Here is a 22,536-nt window from a genome sequence, read left to right as displayed (position 1 = left end):
ATTTGCCCTTACTCTCTCTCTCACACACACACACACGCTCTTGGCCCTGAGATCATAAAAACACCTGACTCTGTGTGTTCTCTGCTCCGTCCGTGCCATGTGACTGACCCACCTGTCTGCTGCACCTGCAGCCTCTTCAGCCGGACGTCACAGTTTTAAACTCCACACACACAAACACAGATGAATACACACATTCAGACACTTACACACACTGTCTTACTGTCTGATGGCCTCCAAGTGCAGCAGGTCAGAGCGTCGTTCCTCCGAGAAGCAGCTGAACGCCGACGGCAGCATGTGGGAGGAAAACTTCGACACCGAGAAGTAAGGCTATGATTTATGAGTAGCTTATGACGATGTTGATGACGATGATGATGATGCAAGACGATGACATCTATGGTCTTGTTGCTGTGAGGTTTCTGCTGATTTATTTGAAATCTTATTAATGCTTATTTGCACTATATTGGAACTGCTTCAATTAAAAGACAAATAAACATTTTCTCCTTCAAACACAAACCATGGGGGGGGGTAAAACTTTTGCATCCTATCGATTTTGACATGACGAATCAATCAACCCGTCTTTTAATGTTGTCTGTCTACCCTGTCTTAGTCTTACTAATATGAATACGAAAATACGAATCTTATTTATCTGAGCTGTTACTATAGAAACCGCAACACAATAATATAAAAAAGGTGCTTTATTATAAATCTGTAATCGATGTTCTTTGTGTCTCTCACGTCAGTCATGAAGTGGGTCGAAAGAGAGATTATTCCTCAGTGTCCTGGAGCGAATACTTTGAGATGATGGACGACGTGGTGGTGGGATCGGCAGAAAGCAAGACAAATCCTTTACACACACTTAACCGCGCTAAAGCACTTGCTAGTATCGCTAGCACAGCGTCTAGCTCAGCGTCTGGGTTTGTCAGCCATATAGTTCCTGTGTTAATGTACAGTACAGTACAGAACTGTTCCGTGCGTATAAGAGCGGACAGGACGGTCCACCGCTGGTGCCGCTGCATGGAGGAGGACATTCAGCGCTGTCCTGGGCTGTCTTTACTGTACGTCTCACACACACATACACATTATTGTTTTACAGGTCTTAGTTGGTCGCATAAAACCCAGTTTATATTTTCATGATCTTAAACTATGGATCATTAAAAAGATTATGGAAAAGAAATCACGAAAGTATGAATGTCGCATTTATTTGTAGCTCACCGTAGCATGGCATAGCTTGTCGGAGAGTCAGGTGGTTATGACTGCATAGGTTTGCGTATGGAAGGTCCTGACTAGTTTTGTGGAAACAGTCCGGAGTGTTGCGAGTCACCATGACATCACCTCGATACGCCACAATCTTGCTAAGCAAATTCATAGCAAAACCGAAGAAAAAGAATCTTAAAATCTGGACCTGCGCTTTACAGGCATTAGTGCGTCAAAAGGGGAGGAGCTTGCATTTACATAAGCCAATTACAGTCCTTAACGATTGACATCACCATGTTATTTATTTACTGTTACTGGTTTGAATGTTGCTATATAGATAGCTAGCTAGTTAAATGTAGCACTAATTAAATTAGCTAACTGTAGCTATCTGGTGTTAAGTCGATTCACAAACCAGGCTAATTAAACTATCAGGTAATTAAAAGTCGTCGCAGACTTTCCAAACAAGCTGGCTAAAATTTGATCATTATTGCATTGATCGTTAGATATTGTCCATTTAGAGGATTTAAGCTAACTATTAATCTACAATATATTAGCATCCAGTAAATAATGCCTTAGGAATAAGACACGCCTTGTAAGTCTTTTTTTGCCACAATAAATACACACACAAGTTCCTTTTTCTGTGAAAATTCATAATTCAGAGTTCGTACCGATACAAAAAGGCATATACGATGAATATTATAACAGAGAGAGTGAGCCAAACTCCATGTTTCTGCAGGCAGCCATGACGAGTAGGGTCACTTGTCGGGTTCTGGCTATGGATCTACGAGGGCATGGTAAGGTCAAAGGTCAAGCATATGTATAAAACATACATTTATACTGTATGTTAGGCTTTAGTGAGCTGGTTATACTTGTGTGTGTGTGTACAGGTGCTACTCAAGTCCAGCATGCTGACGATCTGTCCACTCAGACCATGTCCAGGTAAACACACACATACACACATCTATGTTTAATCCATCAACAATAAGACTTCAATCCATTGGGATTGAAAGTGGACTAGAGGTCAGAGCAGTCATCTCGTTGAATGGTTGAGGATTAAAAGCTTAAATCTGATCTCGCAGATCTGATCACTGTCCCTCCTTCCTCCTGTACAGCTATCGTTTCGCATCGCTATCACACGACTAACAGCAGCCGCTGTGTTTTCCACAGAGATGTAGCCAACGTGGTGCGGCCACATACGGAGAAGTCCCGCCCCCTATCATCCTGGTTGGTCACAGTATGGGAGGAGCCATCGCTGTCCATGCGGCCAGTGGAAGTCTGCTGCCGTCGGTGGTTGGCCTGGTGGTCATCGACGCCGTCGAGGGTGAGCCGTATACACTATATGGACAAACGTATTTGGCCAAACCTGTTAATTATTGAATTTCAATCAGTCCCCTTATCTCCAGTGAAGACCAATCTTAATGCTTCAGTCATCTTGGACAATGCTATGCTTCCACCTCTGTGGCAACAGTTCGGGGAAGGTCCTTTTCTATTCCAAAAGCAATAACTATAAAGACATGGTTTGATGAGTTTGTTGTGGAAGAACTCGACCGGCCCGAACACAGAGCCCTGACCTCAGCACCTTTGTGATGAACTGGAACTGGAGGTTGTGAGCCGGGCCGTCTCATCCAACACCAGTCCCTGACCTCATAAACACTCTACAGAATGAATAGACACGAATTCCCACAGAAACACTCCAACATCCTGTGGACGGCCTTCCAAGGAGTGTGGAAGCTGTTCTAGCTGCAAAAGGAAAAGGGGACCAACTCCATATTGAAGTGTACCCAAAGGTCACCCAAATACTTTTGTCCATATAGTTTACTTACACAACACCGCTGGAATCTCTCCGGCTCAACCTGTACATCCAGTCGAATTTGTGTGTCTATAATAAATGAGGAATAAAAAACTTTATATAATGGAAACAAAAATTAGGTGATGAACAGTGTTGGGGGACATTACTTTTCAAACTTTTCTGTCATTAAAAAGTAATCAATTACATTACAGCGTTACTTTCTGATAAAAGTAACTAGTTCGAGTACTTTTCCACTGCAGAAAATGAAAACTCCTTTGTGATTCCTCATGCATGTTGTTTTAGTCAAGACCTTTATAATTATTCTACCATCATCACTCAGTGAAGTTTGGCCCATAATCTGTTAACTACTAATACCCCTATCTCACCTACTAATACCCCCATCTCACCTACTAATACCCCTATCTCACCTACTAATACCCCATCTCACCTACTAATACCCCTATCTCACCTACTAATACCCCATCTCACCTACTAATACCCCCATCTCACCTACTAATACCCCCATCTCACCTACTAATACCCCATCTCACCTACTGACTGTAAGTACGGTTCATCATCATTCACCGCGAGTTTAGGCGCTGTGATTAGGTTTCCATCTTTCTGCACGTCGGTTCTCGCATAGTCAAACTGCATAGGTGAGATAGGGGTATAGCAGCAGGAATAACAGAGGTGGTGGGGGGTATCGGGCGGGGCTTGTGGGACGTCTTTCACACACACTAATAGATTGGGAATGACTGCTGTCTGGCTCAGGGATTACATTTTTGAAAAAATAACTAAATAACTAAGGACTTAAAGTGCGGATCTAACGCGTTAGATTACTAGTTACATCAAAAAAGTAATCCAAGTACTCTAACGCGTTACACCCAACACTGGTGATGAAGCAGAGTTACCGTTACCACCGTTATTTTCCTTCAACACTTTAATCTTCTAACCTTGTTCCTGAGGAAACATTTCAAAATTACAACTCTTTAAAATGAAGGTATAAAAGGTGAAGTGTGTGTCTGCGTAGGGAGCGCCATGGACGTGCTTCACAGCATGCAGAACTTCCTGACGGGACGACCCCACTCCTTCAAATCCATCGATCCATCGAGAGGTACTTGCGCTCCAACATTAATCACGGCTCTACAGCCAATCAGGGGCGTCTGTGAGCTCTCACACGCGGAAGGAGCGGCTAGCGCTTTTCTCCGAGTGTGTTACTCCGCCCCTAACAGTGCGTGAGCGAGCAGTTCGAAAAGATGCGGCCGGCTGACGTCACGCGATTCGAAAGAAACACATGATAGTCTTCGCCCTCCCGGCTGAATGGTAGTAGTAGCCTTAATGTGGAGCCCCCTAGTGACGGGGAGAAAATTGGAAAAATCCAAAAAAAAAAAAAAAAAAAAACACTTACTGTATATAATGATGAACCTGCACTACTACATGAGGAGTTTTACCACCTGAACTACGTCACTGACAAAGTGGAGAGCACCGCAGCCGAGGTCAGAACATGCACGCGCACACACACACACACACACACACACACACACAGAGTAATTAATTAGGGTTTATTTTATTCCCGCTTTCTAATATTATTATCTGGGTCTACATTAATGCAGACAGACAACCGGACAGACAGACAGATATCCAGAGCGAGACAGAAAAAGATACTGATGATTGAATATAAGGACAGACAGATAGATAAAAAGACAGATAGAATGCCGTATTTTTATTTTTTTGCGTATTTGTCACTTGATGAAATGATTGAGATCATCAAACTAATTTTAATACATGATGAGTAAATACAAAATGCAGTTTTAAAATTATGATTTCATTTATTAAGGGTAAAAAAAAGCTGTCCGAATCTGTCTGGGTTTATGTGAAAAAGTAATTGCCCCCCAAACCTAATAACTGGCTGTGGCAGCCTTGGTGGCAACAACTGCATTATGGCCCGCTCTTCTTTCGATATTAATTTTAATACAGTTTCAGTGTAAAATTTGATTGAAACGACAGTTTAAACCGTTAAGAGGTCTGTGTGTGTGTGTGTGTGTGTGTGTCCTTCTGCCCTCTAGTGTGTACAGCTGGAGAATTGACTTGTCCAAAGCGGAAAAGTACTGGGACGACTGGTTTAGAGGAATCTCCAACCAGTTCCTGGGCTGTAACGTGCCCAAACTGCTGCTGCTCGCAGGTCACACACACACACACACACACACACACACATACACAGAAAGAACATCCTGTACAAAGACTCAAGTTCAAATTGCAAAACCTAGCTGACAAAAACACAAACGTCACCTGTCCAGGTAGCTGTCTCGTGATTGGACCACAGTGCACATGTTTAGATAAAACTTCACACACACACACACACACATTGATTAATCAACGGTTAATTATTATAAGCTGTGTGTCCTGCGTGCAGGGATCGATCGACTGGACAGAGACTTAACCATCGGCCAAATGCAGGATGAGTCCCCGCGCTGTCCCCGCTCGCACTGACGCTGTGGACTCAGGGACAGGAGGAGTCTCACTGCAGTCACAGGCCAGGGAGACACCTGAGGTCCGTTCTTCGTACGTCGCTTGACACATCCGAGATGAATTGACACATCTAAGATGAGATCATCAGGCTAATTACGATCCGGCTAAGTCGGTTCTTCGAGCTCACCTGTTGTTGATGATTAGTATAGCTGGATTGAGTTGTCTAGGATTATTGCGCGCTCGTGCGTTGGTTTAAAAGGCGATATGCATCGACAGTAGAAACACTGATCACAAGCCCTTCGATTGGTTGACGAAATGGAAAAAGAGCGGCTCAACTTTTTTTTGTAACACGTGTTATGCGCTGAAATGCCCCCCTGCCATGGATTGCCCCCCCTACATAATCGCTATCAAATATTATATTAGAACATAAATTTATAGGTTAATGGTTTACAAATTACAAATTACATGAGACAATAAAATAAAATAAGCAATATGAAAATAAATATGTTGTATATGAAAAAATAGAAATATTATGTATAGTTTTATATTGTTTATTTTATAATAAAATTAGTTTCGTCCAATTTATCATTATAAAATATTAATTTTTAATATATATAAATATTTATTCACATATTTTTATGACAAACCCCTGAAAAATAAATGTTACAAAATAAACATTATACAAGAATTTGTATTAATGGTCTTGACGGCTGTCTCGTGCCTAGGGTTTATTATAATAGTAATATCATATTTGATAATACTAAACCTATGAATTTATGTTCATATATAATATTTGATAGCGATTATGTGTGTGTGTGTGTGGGTGGCGGAGTCCATGGCAGGGGGCATATACTTTTCTTTTTCCACGTGAGTCGGTCATGCTCTTTAACCAATCAGATGTGACCTCGCCATTTCAACCAATCATAACCCACCAGGAGCGCAGGCCAAATCCTGTTTACATGAAATAAACCTGCTCCCGAGCAGGTTCAAGCTTACGGATATGTTGCTATGACAACAAATGCTAGAAGCGCATCGAAGAACGAAACAATCCAAGATCAGGACAAATCCACAACAATCAAATCCAGCTAACTGAGTTAGCGACGTACGAAGAACGGACCCCTGGGGCAGTCCGTCAATGACCTTCACTGCTAATAATAATATCACACACACACACACACACACACAGTCTACAGTGTGCCAAGGACACAAGAATAGAAACAACAACAAAGGAAAGTTATTATTTTTCAGAATATTTCTTCTTGTACACTAGTGTTGAGGAAAGGCCACGCCCCTTTCCTGCCAATCACACAGCGCTAAAGAAAATTCCCTGGTTTCTTGTTATTTATAAACATCATTACTAAATGTAGCATAATTTATACAGAAATTCATTCAGTTGCCATAAACACAAGAGACAATTTTTTTAATCTGTAAAAATCTTAACTAAGATAACTATTAACTAAAGATTAACTATGATTTTTGTTTTGTTTATTTTTTTTTTTATCTAGGTAAGTTCATGATGCAGGTGCTGCCCCCTTGTGGTCATGCCGTGCATGGGGACACCCCAGACAAGGTGGGGAACCTGCAGGAGTGTTTACTGTGTCCATCTAACAGAATTCATTAATTCTGGATATTAAAATGAGAGAAACATATGAATTATTTAATTTAGAAATATTAAAATAAAGCCCTGCGTCTATCTTTATTGCGGTCCCTGTATTAATTTTTTTTTTTTAATTAGCTTCTTTAGCGTTCCCTCTCACCGCGTAGATCAGCTTTACATCGGCGACCATTTTGGAATCGCTTTTGTGCCTTAGCTCAAATAAGTTAATAAGCTCAACGTTGACACATCACCCCTCAGAGTAATTCTGTACTCGTCACATATCCAAGCTTCTTTGTTAGTTGGCTAAAATCAGAGCGCAGGATCACCCAGGGTTAAGGGTCTCGCTTGAGGGCCCAACAGCAGCTCGAACCACCAGTGATCAGGACGTCGGAGCCGTAACACACTGAGCCACCACCTCCCAAAGAAAACAGGGCAAAAAACAACTAGGAAAACCATTGATATACTGTATCTCAGGTTAAATGAATCAGCACTGAGGATGTGAAGCACCAGGGGCGACCCGATACCGACAGCATCACGATACCTCGGTGCCGATTCCATTTGTATTGGTATCCTGATCTCACAGCTGCTTCACAGTGACCATTGTTAAAAGCGCTATATAAATAAAATTGAATTGAATATTCTAATCCAATGCACCTTGGATTAAAGCGAATATCTTTATATAATATTTAGCTAATATCTTTGCTTACGTAAACTGATAACAGCTCAGACTCTGTAAACAGGAAACAAAAAACCTCATAACATTATTCAAGAACTTACTGTAGGTGTGTGTCCTATTTTTATTATTAGTAGTTATTGTTAGTATCGCTGCCTTGGTACTGTTCTGTTTGTCCATATATTTGGGAGGTCTTATACACCCCAGGCCTAAAATACACACCGTATACATAAAGCTCCGTGTTACTTCCAGGTGGCCGACGCCCTCGCGAGCTTCTTAAGCAGACACAAGTTCACAGAGGCTCGCGGCGAAACCAAGAGGTGAGTCGGATCCCTCGGATTTACTCAACAGTGATTTCCACGAAAACATGACATCACCAGTCTTTAAAGGTCAGAGCTGACATCTGTGTGAAGTCAGTCATTTGGAAAAGACCCTCATTCCTGTCTGTACATGCTGCGTGTCCTTCCTCAGCTCCTCATACCCCTTCATGCGGTGAACTCCAGCAGGTGAGAACCAAATACCTTTATAACACTTTTCATGATGAAATACTTTCAAGTTCAAATAAAGTGTAAAACTTTAAACAAACAGTACTGAACTAGTGACCAGCGAATGTTATTGCATCGTAAAATATCACGGCCAATAACGTTTTAGTATGCAAATGCAACACAAACTTACACTTTGTGTGTATTATCCAATAGTTCTGACTCAACTTCTTGCGTTTTTTTTTTTTTTTTTTTACCTTCTTCACGCAGTGTCTCAGTGACGGCAGGTGCCGTCTCCATAGCACCCTCTCATCAGTTGTTTCTCTACGTGCCAGTGTTTTGTTCTTCTCCATCTTTTATAAATATTAGATCATTTACTTCTTTAGCACGTGTGTGTGTGTGTGTGTGTCTGAATAAATGTGATGGCATTTTACATGAGAATAAAAAGGCTAGGCAAAAAAAAATTGTGTTCAAGTCACAGGTGAAATATTGAAAGTATAGAACTTTGTGTGTGTGTGTCAGCATACATAATATAAATTCAAAAACATGTAGACCGAATTAAATAAAGTGCACAACATTAGCAAATAAAGAGAATGAAGGAGAATCGTTTTGACAAAATGCTTGTATTTACAATATACAATAAAATTATCGTGCGGAGGATAAAAGATACAAAGTTGAATGGAATCCACTCACATACAAAGACATGTGCAAAGGCTTGCCGTCATGCTCGAGGCATATGAAATGCTGTGGTCCGGGAAGTCAAGAGCACTTTCTGGAAGAAGAAGAAAAAAAGAAAAAAGAAAAAAAAAAACTTACATGAGCAAAGAAAACTCTTGAGTCACACTTTTGGCTTTTTTTCCCTCCTTCCATCTTTTTCATAAACTTGTCCACTTCGATGGTCCCGAAGCGTCTTCACTGCAACACCGCACTCATCCACACCGCAAATGCACTTCTATGGAAAACACTGCTTGTTTTTTTCTCAGTTGAAATGTCCCGGAGAGTCGTTTCTCTCACCAACCTTAAACCCCCATCCCCCCCCCGAGCTGATTGTCGAGCAGAACATGTGCAGCCGTCAAGTTCTGGTGAAAACATCGCAAATTACGAAAAACTGTTGAGAAGCTTTCAGAGAGTCGAAAAAAAATTTGATAAGTTATGGGAGGGGCAATAAACAATCTGATGAGTTATGGGCGGTTGAAAAATAATAATAAAAAAAAAAAGAAAAAACAGATAAGGTGTGGGCCGGGCGTCACTAAAAACAATATTAGATGTTGGCGGGAATTGAACAAGTTGTGGGCGGGGCAATAACCAATCTGATGAGTTGTAGGCGGTTTAAAAATAATACAAAAAAATTAAAGAAAAAAAAAATTAGATGTGGGCGGGGCAATATATGATTGGGCGGGGAATTTCAGAGCTTTAAATAAATTACAGAAGCAGAACCGGATGTAGCCTTTTTTTGGCAAGGATTAGTTATTCACGGAGATGAAGTAACAGTTATTACTCAGAAATAATACGTTAATTTCATTTTTTTTAAGTAAAAAGACGCTCCTGGAAATGTTCTCGATTTTCTCTCATCAAATAAAAAATTCGCACAGCCACGCCCCCTAAACCAAGATCGTGCAGTACAATAAAAAAATCATAACAATGGGCTGGCATGAGCTTGTACTTACTTAACAGACAAAAGTCTGAAAAAAATAAATCAGTACCAAACAGTATTAAATACTCGTAATGTAGACGTTTCCGAGGAGAACTCAAAGGCAGCTAAAGCCGATTGTCTGCTGAAAACTCAGCGTAGTAGCGTAGCGTATTTTCCGAATTATAAAACCAGACGCAACGGCTGGAGCGATCCTCCTGCTAAGCTAGGTACTGCTTCAGTACCGGTTTAAAAACTAATTATTTTTAAATATTAATTAAATCATTAGCATAAAACCTGTACGTCACATGACCTATATGTAAAAATAAATAAATAAAATGTACCCAACCTAAACTTAGCAAACAAACAAGTATTTCTCTAGCTAACTTGTGTAAGTTAAGTAAGTTTTATGCTAACTATGTGTTTATTAGATAAGCTAATAATAAGAATGTGCGGAAATGAATGAGGAAGCCTGTAGTGCCTTGACATCTTTTTTACTTTGTGTTAAGAAGTAGTGCTATGTTTAGTCAGGTTAGCATTGCTAGTTCCAAACTACAACTGTATTTTTATCTAGCCGAGCTAACTGAGCTGCTCTGGCCTGTCCTGTTCGATTAGCTGTTGCTTCAGGTCATAAGACATCACAAAGATGCTCTTAACGAAAAATAAAGAAAAATAAACCTTAAATTTGACCCTTTTTTTTTTTTTTAAATAAAAATAAATGCTACCCTGTTGTAACGACGGATGGCAATTTTTTTGCTTAGCCAAAGATAAACAGCTAACTTTGAGCTAGCTAGTGTTTGAACAGGGAGCTGTCAGGTTTCTAATCCTAGCAAGAATATTTCTTAGTAAAATAAAAAAGTAAATACGCCAGTGTTACACTTAGCGACCTCGTAGTACCGGCTAAACGTAACGTTTAATGCTAAAAACCCAGGATGGCATCTTGAATGGTTCTTTTGAAAGAACTCACCACCTCCCCCTAAATTCTCCACTAAAGCAATGTATATATAATAAACTTAACTTAGATAATACAAATAAAATATTATTTTTGTAGTTTAACAGTTTGACTAATTTAATAAAATAAACTATTTTTCAAAACAGTTTCTTGCGCGATTCACGTGTAAATGTAAAAGTGCTGAGCTAGCGTAAATACGCTATGAATGAATCGTTTTCGAGTAGTCTAGCGATGGCTGTGTGCATGCACGTTTCACGTGCGGCGCCGGACGTCAGGGTGGGTGATTTATAAACCGGCGATATGAGGCTAACCGTGAAATGATTCACACGCTATGCAGCTAAACTTATAAACGCGTCTTATAATCCGGAACATACGGTACTCGAGTGTACGCTCTGAAGTGAATCGACAGAGAAAGAGGAGCTGGTGCGTCTCCAATTCAAACACCACACACACAGTAAGAGTAAAGGGAAGGAACGCAGCAGGCAGTGATGTCGTAGTGTGATGTCATCGGCTAGAAGATTCCACCGGATGTTTAGTCAGCGTCACCGGTCGCCATGGCTACTCTGCTGTCGCCGGGGACGACTCAGTCCGTGCATCCTTGGTTCGAGTGACCGAGGCTGCTGCTTGGTCGGCATTTCGCGTTGTCTGTGGGCGTGTCCATATACTGCCCCGCCCCCGCAGTCAGCGATGCTTCTGAACTGCTGCTTGATAATGGCTGAAGTTCACCTGAAGAGATGATGACTTTAATACGACATTATGAACACTATAATCTCTAGTTTACTATAGACATGCTAATTAACCTCAGATATGCTAATCTCTAATTTATTACACACATGCTAATCTTTAATTTACTATAGACACGCTAATCACAAATATATTGTAGACAATCTTTAATTTACTATAGACATTTACTTTAATATACTTTAATTAACTATAGACAAGCTAATCTTTATTTTACTATAGACACGCTAATCAGCAATTTACTATAAACACGCTAATCGTTAATTTGCTATAAACAAGCTAATCTTAAATTTACTATAAACACACTAGACACGCTAATCAGCAATTTACTATAAACACGCTAATCGTTAATTTGCTATAAACAAGCTAATCTTAAATTTACTATAAACACACTAATCGCTAATTAACTATAGACGAGCTAATCTCCAATTTATTATACGCATGCTAATTGCTTATTTATTATAGACAAGCTAATCTTTAATTTACTATGGACAGGCTACTCGCTAATTTACTATATACACACTAATCTACTATGGACAAGCTCCAATTTATACATACGTTAATAGCTAATTTACTATAGATAAGAAACACGCCCATCACTAATTAACTAAACGCACGTTAATCTCAAAGTTAACATAAATGTGCTAATATTTAATTTATTATGGACGCTCTAATCTCTAATTCACTGTACAAAACCTAATCTCTGATTTAATATAAATGCAATATACTGTATTAATATAATTATTTTATGGTTACTAATTGCTACAGTAGGCTTTGGACTCAGTATCTCTGACTTAAATTGATGTTTGTTATCCAGTAATGATGTCACTTTTTGCTAAAAACGTCACTATTGATGAGATCTGTGCTTCCTGCTTAGCAGTGACCCGACTTACTCTGCTCAGTCAGCAAGGTGTCCTCCGTGATGGGCTCAGAGTCCAGGAAGACCTGAGGGAGACCCACCATCCTAAAACCAGGGTCGTGACCCCCTGTGATGTCACCGACCAGGGCGTCATCGCTCATCACCATGGCGTTCAGGGCCACGCCCCCAACGGCCAGGTCGTAGTCCAGAGGGAGCTCGTCCAGGCACTCTGCACTCGACTGGAGCGCACACACACACACACACACACACACACACACACACACACACACACACACGTCCTATAAACAATGTAGAACAGTCTAGAATAAAGAAGGCCGGAGTATTACTGTGGTCATTTACAGCGAGGCTTGAGGTCAGAACAGGTCGATGAGATGCGAGAGCAACGCAAACTGAAAGCCGCGACTGATCTACATCACGCACCTGGAAACACCACAAACGGGTTTCCACGGTAACCAACCACACAGATCAGATACAGGAGACTGCGAGTTGATAAAGCGGCAGCTCCTCTTTCCTCACATTTCACTTACAGAGAGTGAAACATACCGCTGTGTCTCTTCATCTTTCTCTCCATCTCTTCCTCAGTCTTTGTCTCTTTTTCTCTCTTCTGTCCTTCTACACCTTCCATCTTTTTTTTTTCCTCATGTCTCTCATTCTCTCTCCTTCTCAGTCTTCCCTTCTCCTGCATGTCTCTCTATATCTCTCCCAGTCTTTCTCTCCATCCTTACATCTCTTCTTCACTTTTCCCGTCTCCGTCTTTCTCCTTTTTTCCACCTATATTTTTTCTCTCTTCCCCCCCACGTCTCTCTCTGTCTCTCTCTCCATGTCTCTGATCATCTTTCTTTACTCCCATATATTCACTAAGGTCTGAACTCACAATCTCCTATATAGACCCCTTTTTCTCTGTGTGTGTGTGTGTGTGTGTGTGTGTGTGTGTGTGTGTGTGAGAGAGAGAGATCCTCAGTACCGTGAGCCCGAGCGCTTTCAGGATGTTCATTTTACACATGGGACACGTGCGATGGTCCACCAACCACGGATCCACACAGCCTTTATGGAAGACATGTCTGCAGGAGAACACAGGAATGAGTGTGTGTGTGTGTGTGTGTGTGTGCGTGTGTGTGTGTGTGTGTGTGTGTGTGTGTGTGTGTGTGTGGTATCTTGCCCTCACCTGCATGGAAGAATCCTCACCACATCATTAGGCTTGTAGCCTTCGATACACACAGCACAGTTATCAAAGTCTGACTCCGTCTCCTACAGAAGTTCACACACACACACACACACACACACACACACACACACGAGGGTAAAATAAGATGTAACGCACCAATACCACCATGTCAGTCTTAACATTTTCCACATATTGTAGACATTATGCATGACATTCAGATCGGTGCAAAAGTTTGTGGGAGTGGGCGTGCAAACTTTTGCACTCTGCCATATATGACAGAAATTTCACACCAACAGTCACTGTGATACCAACACTTCAGGATCTGTGTGTGTGTGTGTGTGTGTGTGTGTGTGTGTGTGTGTGTGTGTGTGTGTGTGTGTGTGTGTGTGTGCGCGAGAGAGAGATCTCACCTGGTCTCCTTTCCTGATGGTCCGCACTTGGAGCTGACTGATGGCCTTTTTAGCTGCATCACCGAGTCGCCTCTAAACACACACACACGCAGACACACGCAGACACACACACACACACACACACACACACACACACACAGAGGTTAGTTATGATTTAAAAGTATGACATAAAAATCAAGCTCAACTCTGACATCTCTCTCTTTCTTTTCATCTCTTCATGATCAGATCACACCCGTCTCACTCTCTCTTTCTCTGTCTCTCTTTCTCTGTCTCTCTTTCTCTGTCTCTCTCTCTGTCTCCCTCTCTGTCTCCCTCTCTGTCTCCCTCTCTGTCTCCCTCTCTGTCTCCCTCTCTGTCTCTCTCTCTCTGTCTCTCTCTCTCTGTCTCTCTCTCTCTGTCTCTCTCTCTCTGTCTCTCTCTCTCTGTCTCTCTCTTCAAAAATCTCTCATTCTTGGTTTTTCTGTCTCTCTCTGTTTTTCTTTCTGTCTATCAGATAGCAGTGTTTACACAAATCACCATCTACCATCTCTCTCTAGGTCTCTGTAATTTCCTCTCTCTCTCTCTCTCTCTCACACACACACACACACACACACACAGTAACAGCTGTAAGAAGAAACCAGAAGTAATTAAAGTGCAGCAGCAGGATCAGCCCTAATGGCCGTCTTCCTTCCTGTCTCTCTCTTTCTGTCTCTCTGTCAAGATTCGAAGTTGCTTTATTGGTGTAACAAATATTTACATTCATATTTCCAGGGCTCGAGGACAAGTCACAAGAAAAATAACAGGAGAAAATACAAAATTAAATATAAAGTGACTCTCGTAAACATTATAAAGAAAAGAAAAGAAAGCATATATATATGTGAACATTATAATAATAACAGCGATTAGTGTGTATTTGTTTGTGTGTGTGTGTGTGTGTGTGTGTGTGTGTGTGTGTGTGTGTGTGTGTGTGTGAGAGAGATGTGGTGTGGTGTGGTCTCTCTCTCTCTCTCTCCGTGTTTGTGTCTATCACTCTCAGTGTCTCTCTCTCTCTCTCTCCGTCTCTTCCTGTCCCTCTAACCCCGCCACCGAGCACCAACTGAAATCCGTAAGGAGCGTTGTGGGTAAACATGCTGCAGCCTGACTGCACCTTTCCCCACATTCCACACACACACACACACACACACACACACACACACACACACACACACACTGACGCTCGTGCACTAGCCACGCTTTCCACAAAAAAAAACTAACACAGACACGTTCACACACACCTGTAATGTAACTCACACTTTCTTCTTCAAACTTCTCTTGTGCATGTGCAAACACTTTACTCGCTGTGTGTGTGTGTGTGTGTGTGTGTGTGTGTGTGTGTATTTACCTCATTGTGGTGTATGATTTGTCTATTGGTCTAAGTACCGGACATGGTGATATTTAGTGTGTGTGTGTGTGTGTGTACCTGGTTGCGGTCTCGGGCGTTGGCGTATCTAAACCTCTGGATGTAGTAGAAGACGAGCCACGCCAGCGAGATGATCATGAGGACGATGAAGGAGATGGAGACGAAGACGACAGAGGTGCGGCTGACGTACTTCTGCAGGTTGCGCGTACCGATGGTGATGTGCATATTTACCGTCACGTTCTTCTCCAGCAGCAGCACCAGCTCGCGGCCCTTGTGCTCGGGGATCATGATGGCAACCACATCACCCGTACCTGAGAAAATGTAATAGAAATAAGCAAACAAAACAGACAAAAGAAATATCGGGGGAAAAAAATGTACCACATGTCTTAATTTGAGTGAGTGTTAATTTTGTAATAATATCACAAAACAAATATTACAGTATAAATCCTGCAAACTTCTAATGTCTATTTTTTCAACTAATTACACTAAAAAAATTTTGACTTCGACTAATGTGTACTATATAATGTGTACAAAGAGTGTGTACATTATGTGTATATAGAGTGTGTATATAGAGTGTGTATATAGAGTGTGTATATAGAGTGTGTACATTATGTGTATATAGAGTGTGTATATAATGTGTACTAAGTGTATATAGAGTGTGTATACTGTATAATGTGTATATAGAATCTTATAAATGTCAGTGTCTCAAACATCTTTACACAATCAAAATCAAACATAATCTGCAATGGATGGGGTTAATAACGCGTTATAACACCAATGCTAAAGAAATAAAGCAGCTTTATAAAGTGTCACATGACCTGTCCTTTAAAAAAATATACCCTTAGATAGACAAATAGATAGATAGATAGATAGATAGATAGATTATCTTTATATAGATGCGCCCCTGGATATAGTGAGATTTGAAATCGCACCCTTCTGGTCACTGCACCAAAATCGCTGTTTATATTCAAAACTTTATCATACATACTTTTAAACTCCCTATTTGACCAAAATGTACATAAAATAAGCCGATCGAACATCACACGGACGAAGAACTTAGGAACAAGAACCTGCTAAAAATAATCAAGCGAACCGGTATAACGAGTTTTGTTTGTTTACATGTTTAGTTTCTGCGTGAAGGGTTAGTCAGCGCCAGGAAACAAATCCACATCCGCAGGTTTTCAGTTTCTGTTTCAAACAGGATAAAAGTTTTTAGATATTAATGGCTCCAAGGACAATAATCTAACACTCAGAAACCCTTTTCTCTACTTTACTCTAAAGTATTTGAACAACAGGTCTGTAAAAAACATTTATATGAAACATCGGTACCTCAGGGGAAACCCAGAGAGGTACGTGTGTCCTACTCCAGACTTATCTTAGGTGTTTTGTGGTTAAATAAATAATAAACAACAAAATACAGGTACTAAGGTAAAAAAAAAAAAAAGAAAGAAAATAAGGAATAGTATTTAATACGAAAAACAAGGAGCATATTTTTACCTCAGAAAAACACTAGCATCTCTGCTAAGGGATACTGGGGTGTGTTTATTTTTTATTTCTCACTTTGTAACTTTTTGCTCACATGGAACATCTCAATAATGTACACTTCATTCATAGACTAATAACTTAAATAAAATACATGACAATTATTAAAGGGGGAAAAATAAATGTGTATCCCACTCTTCGATTCTTTTAATTTCTGAGGGAAATTTGGTTGCTATGACGACAGAAGTAGGACAGCTGAGCATTTGAATTCTCTTTAGACTTATTAGCTCTGGTGTTTATGAGCGGTGAATAAAGAACCAACCGGTTTTACACTTTAACTTGAGGCTAACAGGAATAACGCAGATAAAAACAGGATTCACTGTTTCAAAGCATATTTCAAAGCAAGATGGGGTGAGAACGATGGGCAGTGAGATGGGGTGAGACCGATGGGCAGTAAAATGAGGTGAGACAGTTGGGCAGTGAGATGAGGTGAGACCGATGGGCAGTGAGATGGGGTGAGACCAATGGGCAGTGAGATGGGGTGAGACAGATGGGCAGTGAGATGGGGTGAGACAGATGGGCAGTGAGATGGGGTGAGACCGATGGGCAGTGAGATGGGGTGAGACCGATGGGCAGTAAAATGAGGTGAGACAGTTGGGCAGTGAGATGAGGTGAGACCGATGGGCAGTGAGATGGGGTGAGACCGATGGGCAGTGAGATGGGGTGAGACAGATGGGCAGTGAGATGGGGTGAGACAGATGGGCAGTGAGATGGCGTGAGACCGATGGGCAGTGAGATGGGGTGAGACCGATGGGCAGTAAAATGAGGTGAGACAGTTGGGCAGTGAGATGGGGTGAGACCAATGGGCAGTGAGATGGGGTGAGACAGATGGGCAGTGAGATGGGGTGAGACAGATGGGCAGTGAGATGGCGTGCGACCGATGGGCAGTGAGATGGGGTGAGACAGATGGGCAGTGAGATGGCGTGAGACCGATGGGCAGTGAGATGGGGTGAGACCAATGGGCAGTGAGATGGGGTGAGACAGATGGGCAGTGAGATGGGGTGAGACAGATGGGCAGTGAGATGGCGTGCGACCGATGGGCAGTGAGATGGGGTGAGACAGATGGGCAGTGAGATGGCGTGAGACCGATGGGCAGTGAGATGGGGTGAGACCGATGGGCAGTAAAATGAGGTGAGACAGTTGGGCAGTGAGATGATCTCAGGTTAGGTGAGACAGATGGGCAGTGAGATGAGGTGAGACAGATGGGCAGTGGGATGAGGTGAGACAGATGGGCAGTGGGATGAGGTGAGACAAATGGGCAGTGAGATGAGGTGAGACAAATGGGCAGTGAGATGAGGTGAGACAGATGAGCAGTCAGATGTGGTGAGACAGATGGGCAGTGGGATGAGGTGAGACAGATGGGCAGTGGGATGAGGTGAGACAGATGGGCAGTGGGATGAGGTGAGACAGATGGGCAGTGAGATGAGGTGAGACAAATGGGCAGTGAGATGAGGTGAGACAAATGGGCAGTGAGATGAGGTGAGACAGATGGGCAGTCAGATGTGGTGAGACAGATGGGCAGTGGGATGAGGTGAGACAGATGGGCAGTGGGATGAGGTGAGACAGATGGGCAGTGAGATGAGGTGAGACAGATGGGCAGTGAGATGGGGTGAGACAAATGGGCAGTGAGATGGGGTGAGACCAATGGGCAGTGAGATGGGGTGAGACCGATGGGCAGTGAGATGGGGTGAGACCGATGGGCAATGGGATGAGGTGAGACAGATGGGCAATGGGATGAGGTGAGACAGATGGGCAGTGGGATGAGGTGAGACAGATGGGCAGTGAGATGAGGTGAGACAGATGGGCAGTGAGATGAGGTGAGACAGATGGGCAGTGGGATGAAGTGAGACAGATGGGCGGTGAGATGAAGTGAGACAAATGGGCAGTGAGATGAGGTGAGACAAATGGGCAGTGAGATGAGGTGAGACAGATGGGCAGTCAGATGTGGTGAGACAGATGGGCAGTGAGATGAGGTGAGACAGATGGGCAGTGAGATGAGGTGAGACAGATGGGCAGTGAGATGTGGTGAGACAGACGGGCAGTGAGATGAGCAGTGGGATGAGGTGAGACAGATGGGCAGTGAGATGAGGTGAGACAGATGGGCAGTGAGATGAGGTGAGACAGATGGGCAGTGAGATGTGGTGAGACAGATGGGCAGTGAGATGAGGTGAGACAGATGGGCAGTGAGATGAAGTGGGACAGATGGGCAGTGAGATGAAGTGAGACAAATGGGCAGTGAGATGAGGTGAGACAAATGGGCAGTGAGATGAGGTGAGACAGATGGGCAGTCAGATGTGGTGAGACAGTTGGGCAGTGAGATGAGGTGAGACAGATGGGCAGTGGGATGAGGTGAGACAGATGGGCAGTGAGATGAGGTGAGACAGACGGGCAGTGAGATGAGCAGTGGGATGAGGTGAGACAGACGGGCAGTGAGATGAGGTGAGACAGACGGGCAGTGAGATGAGGTGAGACAGATGGGCAGTGAGATGAGGTGAGACAGATGGGCAGTGAGTAGTTGTTGTTGTGGTGTGTGTGTGTGTGTGTGTGTATACAGTACCCGAATGTGGCATGGTGATGGTCTCGTTTGCGTTCGAAGCCCCCACGTTAAAGATGACCACGGCGGAAGCGTTCTGTCCGGACGCGTGGCGGATTTTATCCTTGAACGTGCAGTTTCCGCGCGTGACCAGAGCGATCCACGCGCCGGCTCGGTCCGGGACGGCGAAGCGCGTGTTGGGGTCGCAGGCGTGGCGCTCGCGCGCCGACGCGGCCGTGGCGAGCCAGCCCTTGGCGTCGCGCTTGGGGGAGTGCTCGCCGTAGTGTCCGCACTCGCTCCGCTCGGTGCGCGTCTCCGCGGTCACCGGGTCCACGTACGTGACGCTGACGAACGCCGTGTACCACTCCTCCTTCTCCCCCGCGAAGTCCAGGCACGGCGCGCGCACCGCGCACAGCGACACGAGCCACACGCAGAGCGCGAGGCCGCCGCACGCCTCCGTCACCGAGCGCCACATTCTCCGCTCTGTCTCTCTCCCGTGCGTGCGCGTGCACAGGTCCGCCTCTACACCTCCTCTAATCCATGCTCGCTCTGTCTCTCTCTCTCTCTCTCTCTCTCTATGCGCCGTGCTCCAATCCTCTAATCCCTCTTACACACCTGCCTTACACAACTAAAATGTTTGTTTTTTTTCTACCGATTTCTCGTTACATTCCGTCACATAAACACCTCCAGTATCCCACAGCCCGGGCGCGTCCCAAATCGATCACAAATCTACTAGTGCATTATGGGACTTCCCCCCTCCCCTATAATCATAGCGCCGCCCTCCACTGAGGTCAGGGAACATGACCATGAGCACAGTGCACTTCACAAGGAGCAGCACGTGGATTGGGACACGACCCCAAGCTTTTCTTCTCCGCTCGTATAAGCAGTTTATTTCCGGTGACGTCAACGCAGACAGAGTGCAAAGTGCACCGCCCAGTGGTGGAGTAAGAGACGGCAGGCAGAGTAAAAGAGAGAGAGAGAAAGAAAGAAAGAAATCAATTAATCAATCAAACAATCAATCAATTAAACAATGTGATAAGATATTCAGGAAAGATTTAATGTTAAAAAAGTAAAAAAGAATAGGACGAAAAAGCAAAAGAAAGAAAAAAACACAGAGACATAATCTTTAGCTGGTTTTCTGACACACGTTTCTTTATTATTAACCGCATACAACACAAAATGTAAAAATTAAAATTCCAAATTGTTTTTCCTTCTTTCAATCTCTTGTTATTATTATCATCATCATCATCATCATCGTCTACACTGCTGTGTGCAGGGTCATGTTCTGTACTGGAGCCTCTCTTTCTTTCTTTTGTTCGTTCTTTTTTTCTTTCAGATTGTTTCCTTTTTCTTTCTTTCTGTTTCTTAGACATTAAATCTTACCTGAAGAGCTTGCTATAAAGTTATCACCGCTATCTGCCTTCTCTGTTGGAGAAAATTTAGCCAGCGGTCCATATAGTAAATAGTTTGTTTCTGGATCACATGACTGCAAGATGAAAAACTATTTTCCTTTTTCAGTCTAACAGCCAGGTGCAGGGTTAAGGTTAGGGTCTTTAATGTGTGAAATCTGAAGTCAGGTTGAATAATAAATGTTTTGTTCATTAATTCACAATGCAAGCATCTAGTATCTAGTAGAGTCATGGTTCTCAATGTCCATGGCCACACCCCAAGGGGGCGCCAAAGATCACAGGGGTTCACGAGCCTTCGTCGGCTGTGTGGCTGTGAGGTTGTCTGAACTAGACTTGCACATGTTCAATAAGATCAGAATTACACACTTACACTATCAGATAGGTCTTTAGACGTCACCTTCTGGAAAAGTTGGGATGTTTTTATGTATTTGAATGAAATGAAAACTAAAAGACTTTCAAATCACATGAGCCAAAATTTTATTCACAATAGAACATAAAGAAGATAAATGTCTAAACTGGGAAATTTTACACTTTTATGCACAAAATGAGCTAATTTCAAATTTAATGCCTTCTCAAAAATAGTTGTGACGGGGCATGTTTCCCCTGGTGTGGCGTCTTCTCTTCTTTTCAAAACAGTTTGAAGACGTCTGGGCATTGAGATTATGTGTTTCTGGAGTTTTTGTGTTGGAATTTGGTCACATTCTTGCCTGATACAAGTTTCCAGATGCTGAAAAGTGTGCAGTCGTCCTTGACATATTTTTCGTTTAATAATGCTCCCTATAGGGGAAAGATCCGGACTGCAGGCCAATTCAGCACCTGGACTCTTCTACTATAAAGCCATGCTATGGTAATAGCTGCAGTATGAGGTTTTGCATTGTCCTACTGAAATACACAAGGCCTTTCTTTGTACACACAAGCTGCCCGTACCGTATGCACTTATGCTCCTCCCACACCATCAGAGATACTGGCTCTTCCACTAAACACTGATAAAACACTGGAAGGTCTCCATCCTCTTTAGCCCGGAGGACACAGCGTCTGGGATTTTCAACAACATTGTTAAATTTGATCTCGTCTGACCATAGAACACTTTTCCACTTTGAATCAGTCCATTTTAAATGAGTCTCGGCACACAGGATCCAACAACAGCTCCTGGACCATGTTCACATTCCTTGTTGCATAGATAGAGCTTTAGCTGGCATCTTCAGATGGCACGGCTGATTGTGTTTAGCGACAGTGGTTTCTGAAAGTATTCCTGGGCCCATTTAGTAATGTCAAGGACACGATCATGAAGATGAGTGATGCAGTATCGTCCGAGGGGCCGAAGACCACGAACGTCCAACAAAGATCTTTGGCCTTGTCCCTTATGCACGGAGATTTCTTCAGTTTCTCTGAATCATTTGATGCTGTTATGCTCTGTAGATGATGAGATTTGCAAAGCCTTAGCAATTTGACAAAGAGAAAAGTTTTTTTTTTAATATTCCACAATTGAGGAGCCTCTGCTCATCTTTATTTCTGAGTCACTCTTTACGACATCCCTTTTATAGCTAATCATGTTACAGACTGATACTAGATATTTACTAGATACAAATTTTTTTAATTCTTTTTCTTGCTTTTTCAAGTCCTTTGTTGCCCCCGTCCCAACTTTTTTGTCTTTTTTTTTTTTTGTAGTCAAAAATCCCAAATGATATCCTA

At 42.7% G+C, this 22,536-nt stretch overlaps 1 protein-coding gene and 1 pseudogene across 2 annotated transcripts; one reads left to right on the top strand and one right to left on the bottom strand.

Moving 5' to 3' along the window:
* Positions 1-280: 280 nt before the first annotated feature.
* Positions 281-8,218, top strand: LOC128510872 (protein phosphatase methylesterase 1-like; annotated as a pseudogene).
* A 590-nt stretch (positions 8,219-8,808) lies between these two features.
* Positions 8,809-20,148, bottom strand: rnf150b (ring finger protein 150b). 2 transcript variants are annotated; one of them, XM_053482336.1, is made up of 7 exons: positions 19,460-20,148; positions 15,421-15,671; positions 13,983-14,054; positions 13,573-13,655; positions 13,372-13,468; positions 12,421-12,625; positions 8,809-11,527 (listed from the first exon to the last, which is right to left on the bottom strand). In XM_053482336.1, exons 1-7 carry the CDS (start codon positions 19,908-19,910, stop codon positions 11,370-11,372), a joined length of 1,317 nt encoding a protein of 438 aa, XP_053338311.1. In that variant the 5' UTR covers positions 19,911-20,148; the 3' UTR covers positions 8,809-11,369. The 2 variants fall into 2 exon arrangements, with proteins under 2 accessions (XP_053338311.1, XP_053338312.1); XM_053482337.1 differs by having other exon boundaries at positions 8,809-11,512.
* Between the last annotated feature and the right edge of the window lie 2,388 nt (positions 20,149-22,536).

This window comes from Clarias gariepinus, chromosome 22, assembly GCF_024256425.1.
Source record: "Clarias gariepinus isolate MV-2021 ecotype Netherlands chromosome 22, CGAR_prim_01v2, whole genome shotgun sequence".
Taxonomy (NCBI): Eukaryota; Metazoa; Chordata; class Actinopteri; order Siluriformes; family Clariidae; genus Clarias; species Clarias gariepinus.
Note: the sequence above shows the minus strand (reverse complement) of the source record. Positions and strands in the feature narration are given on the sequence as shown.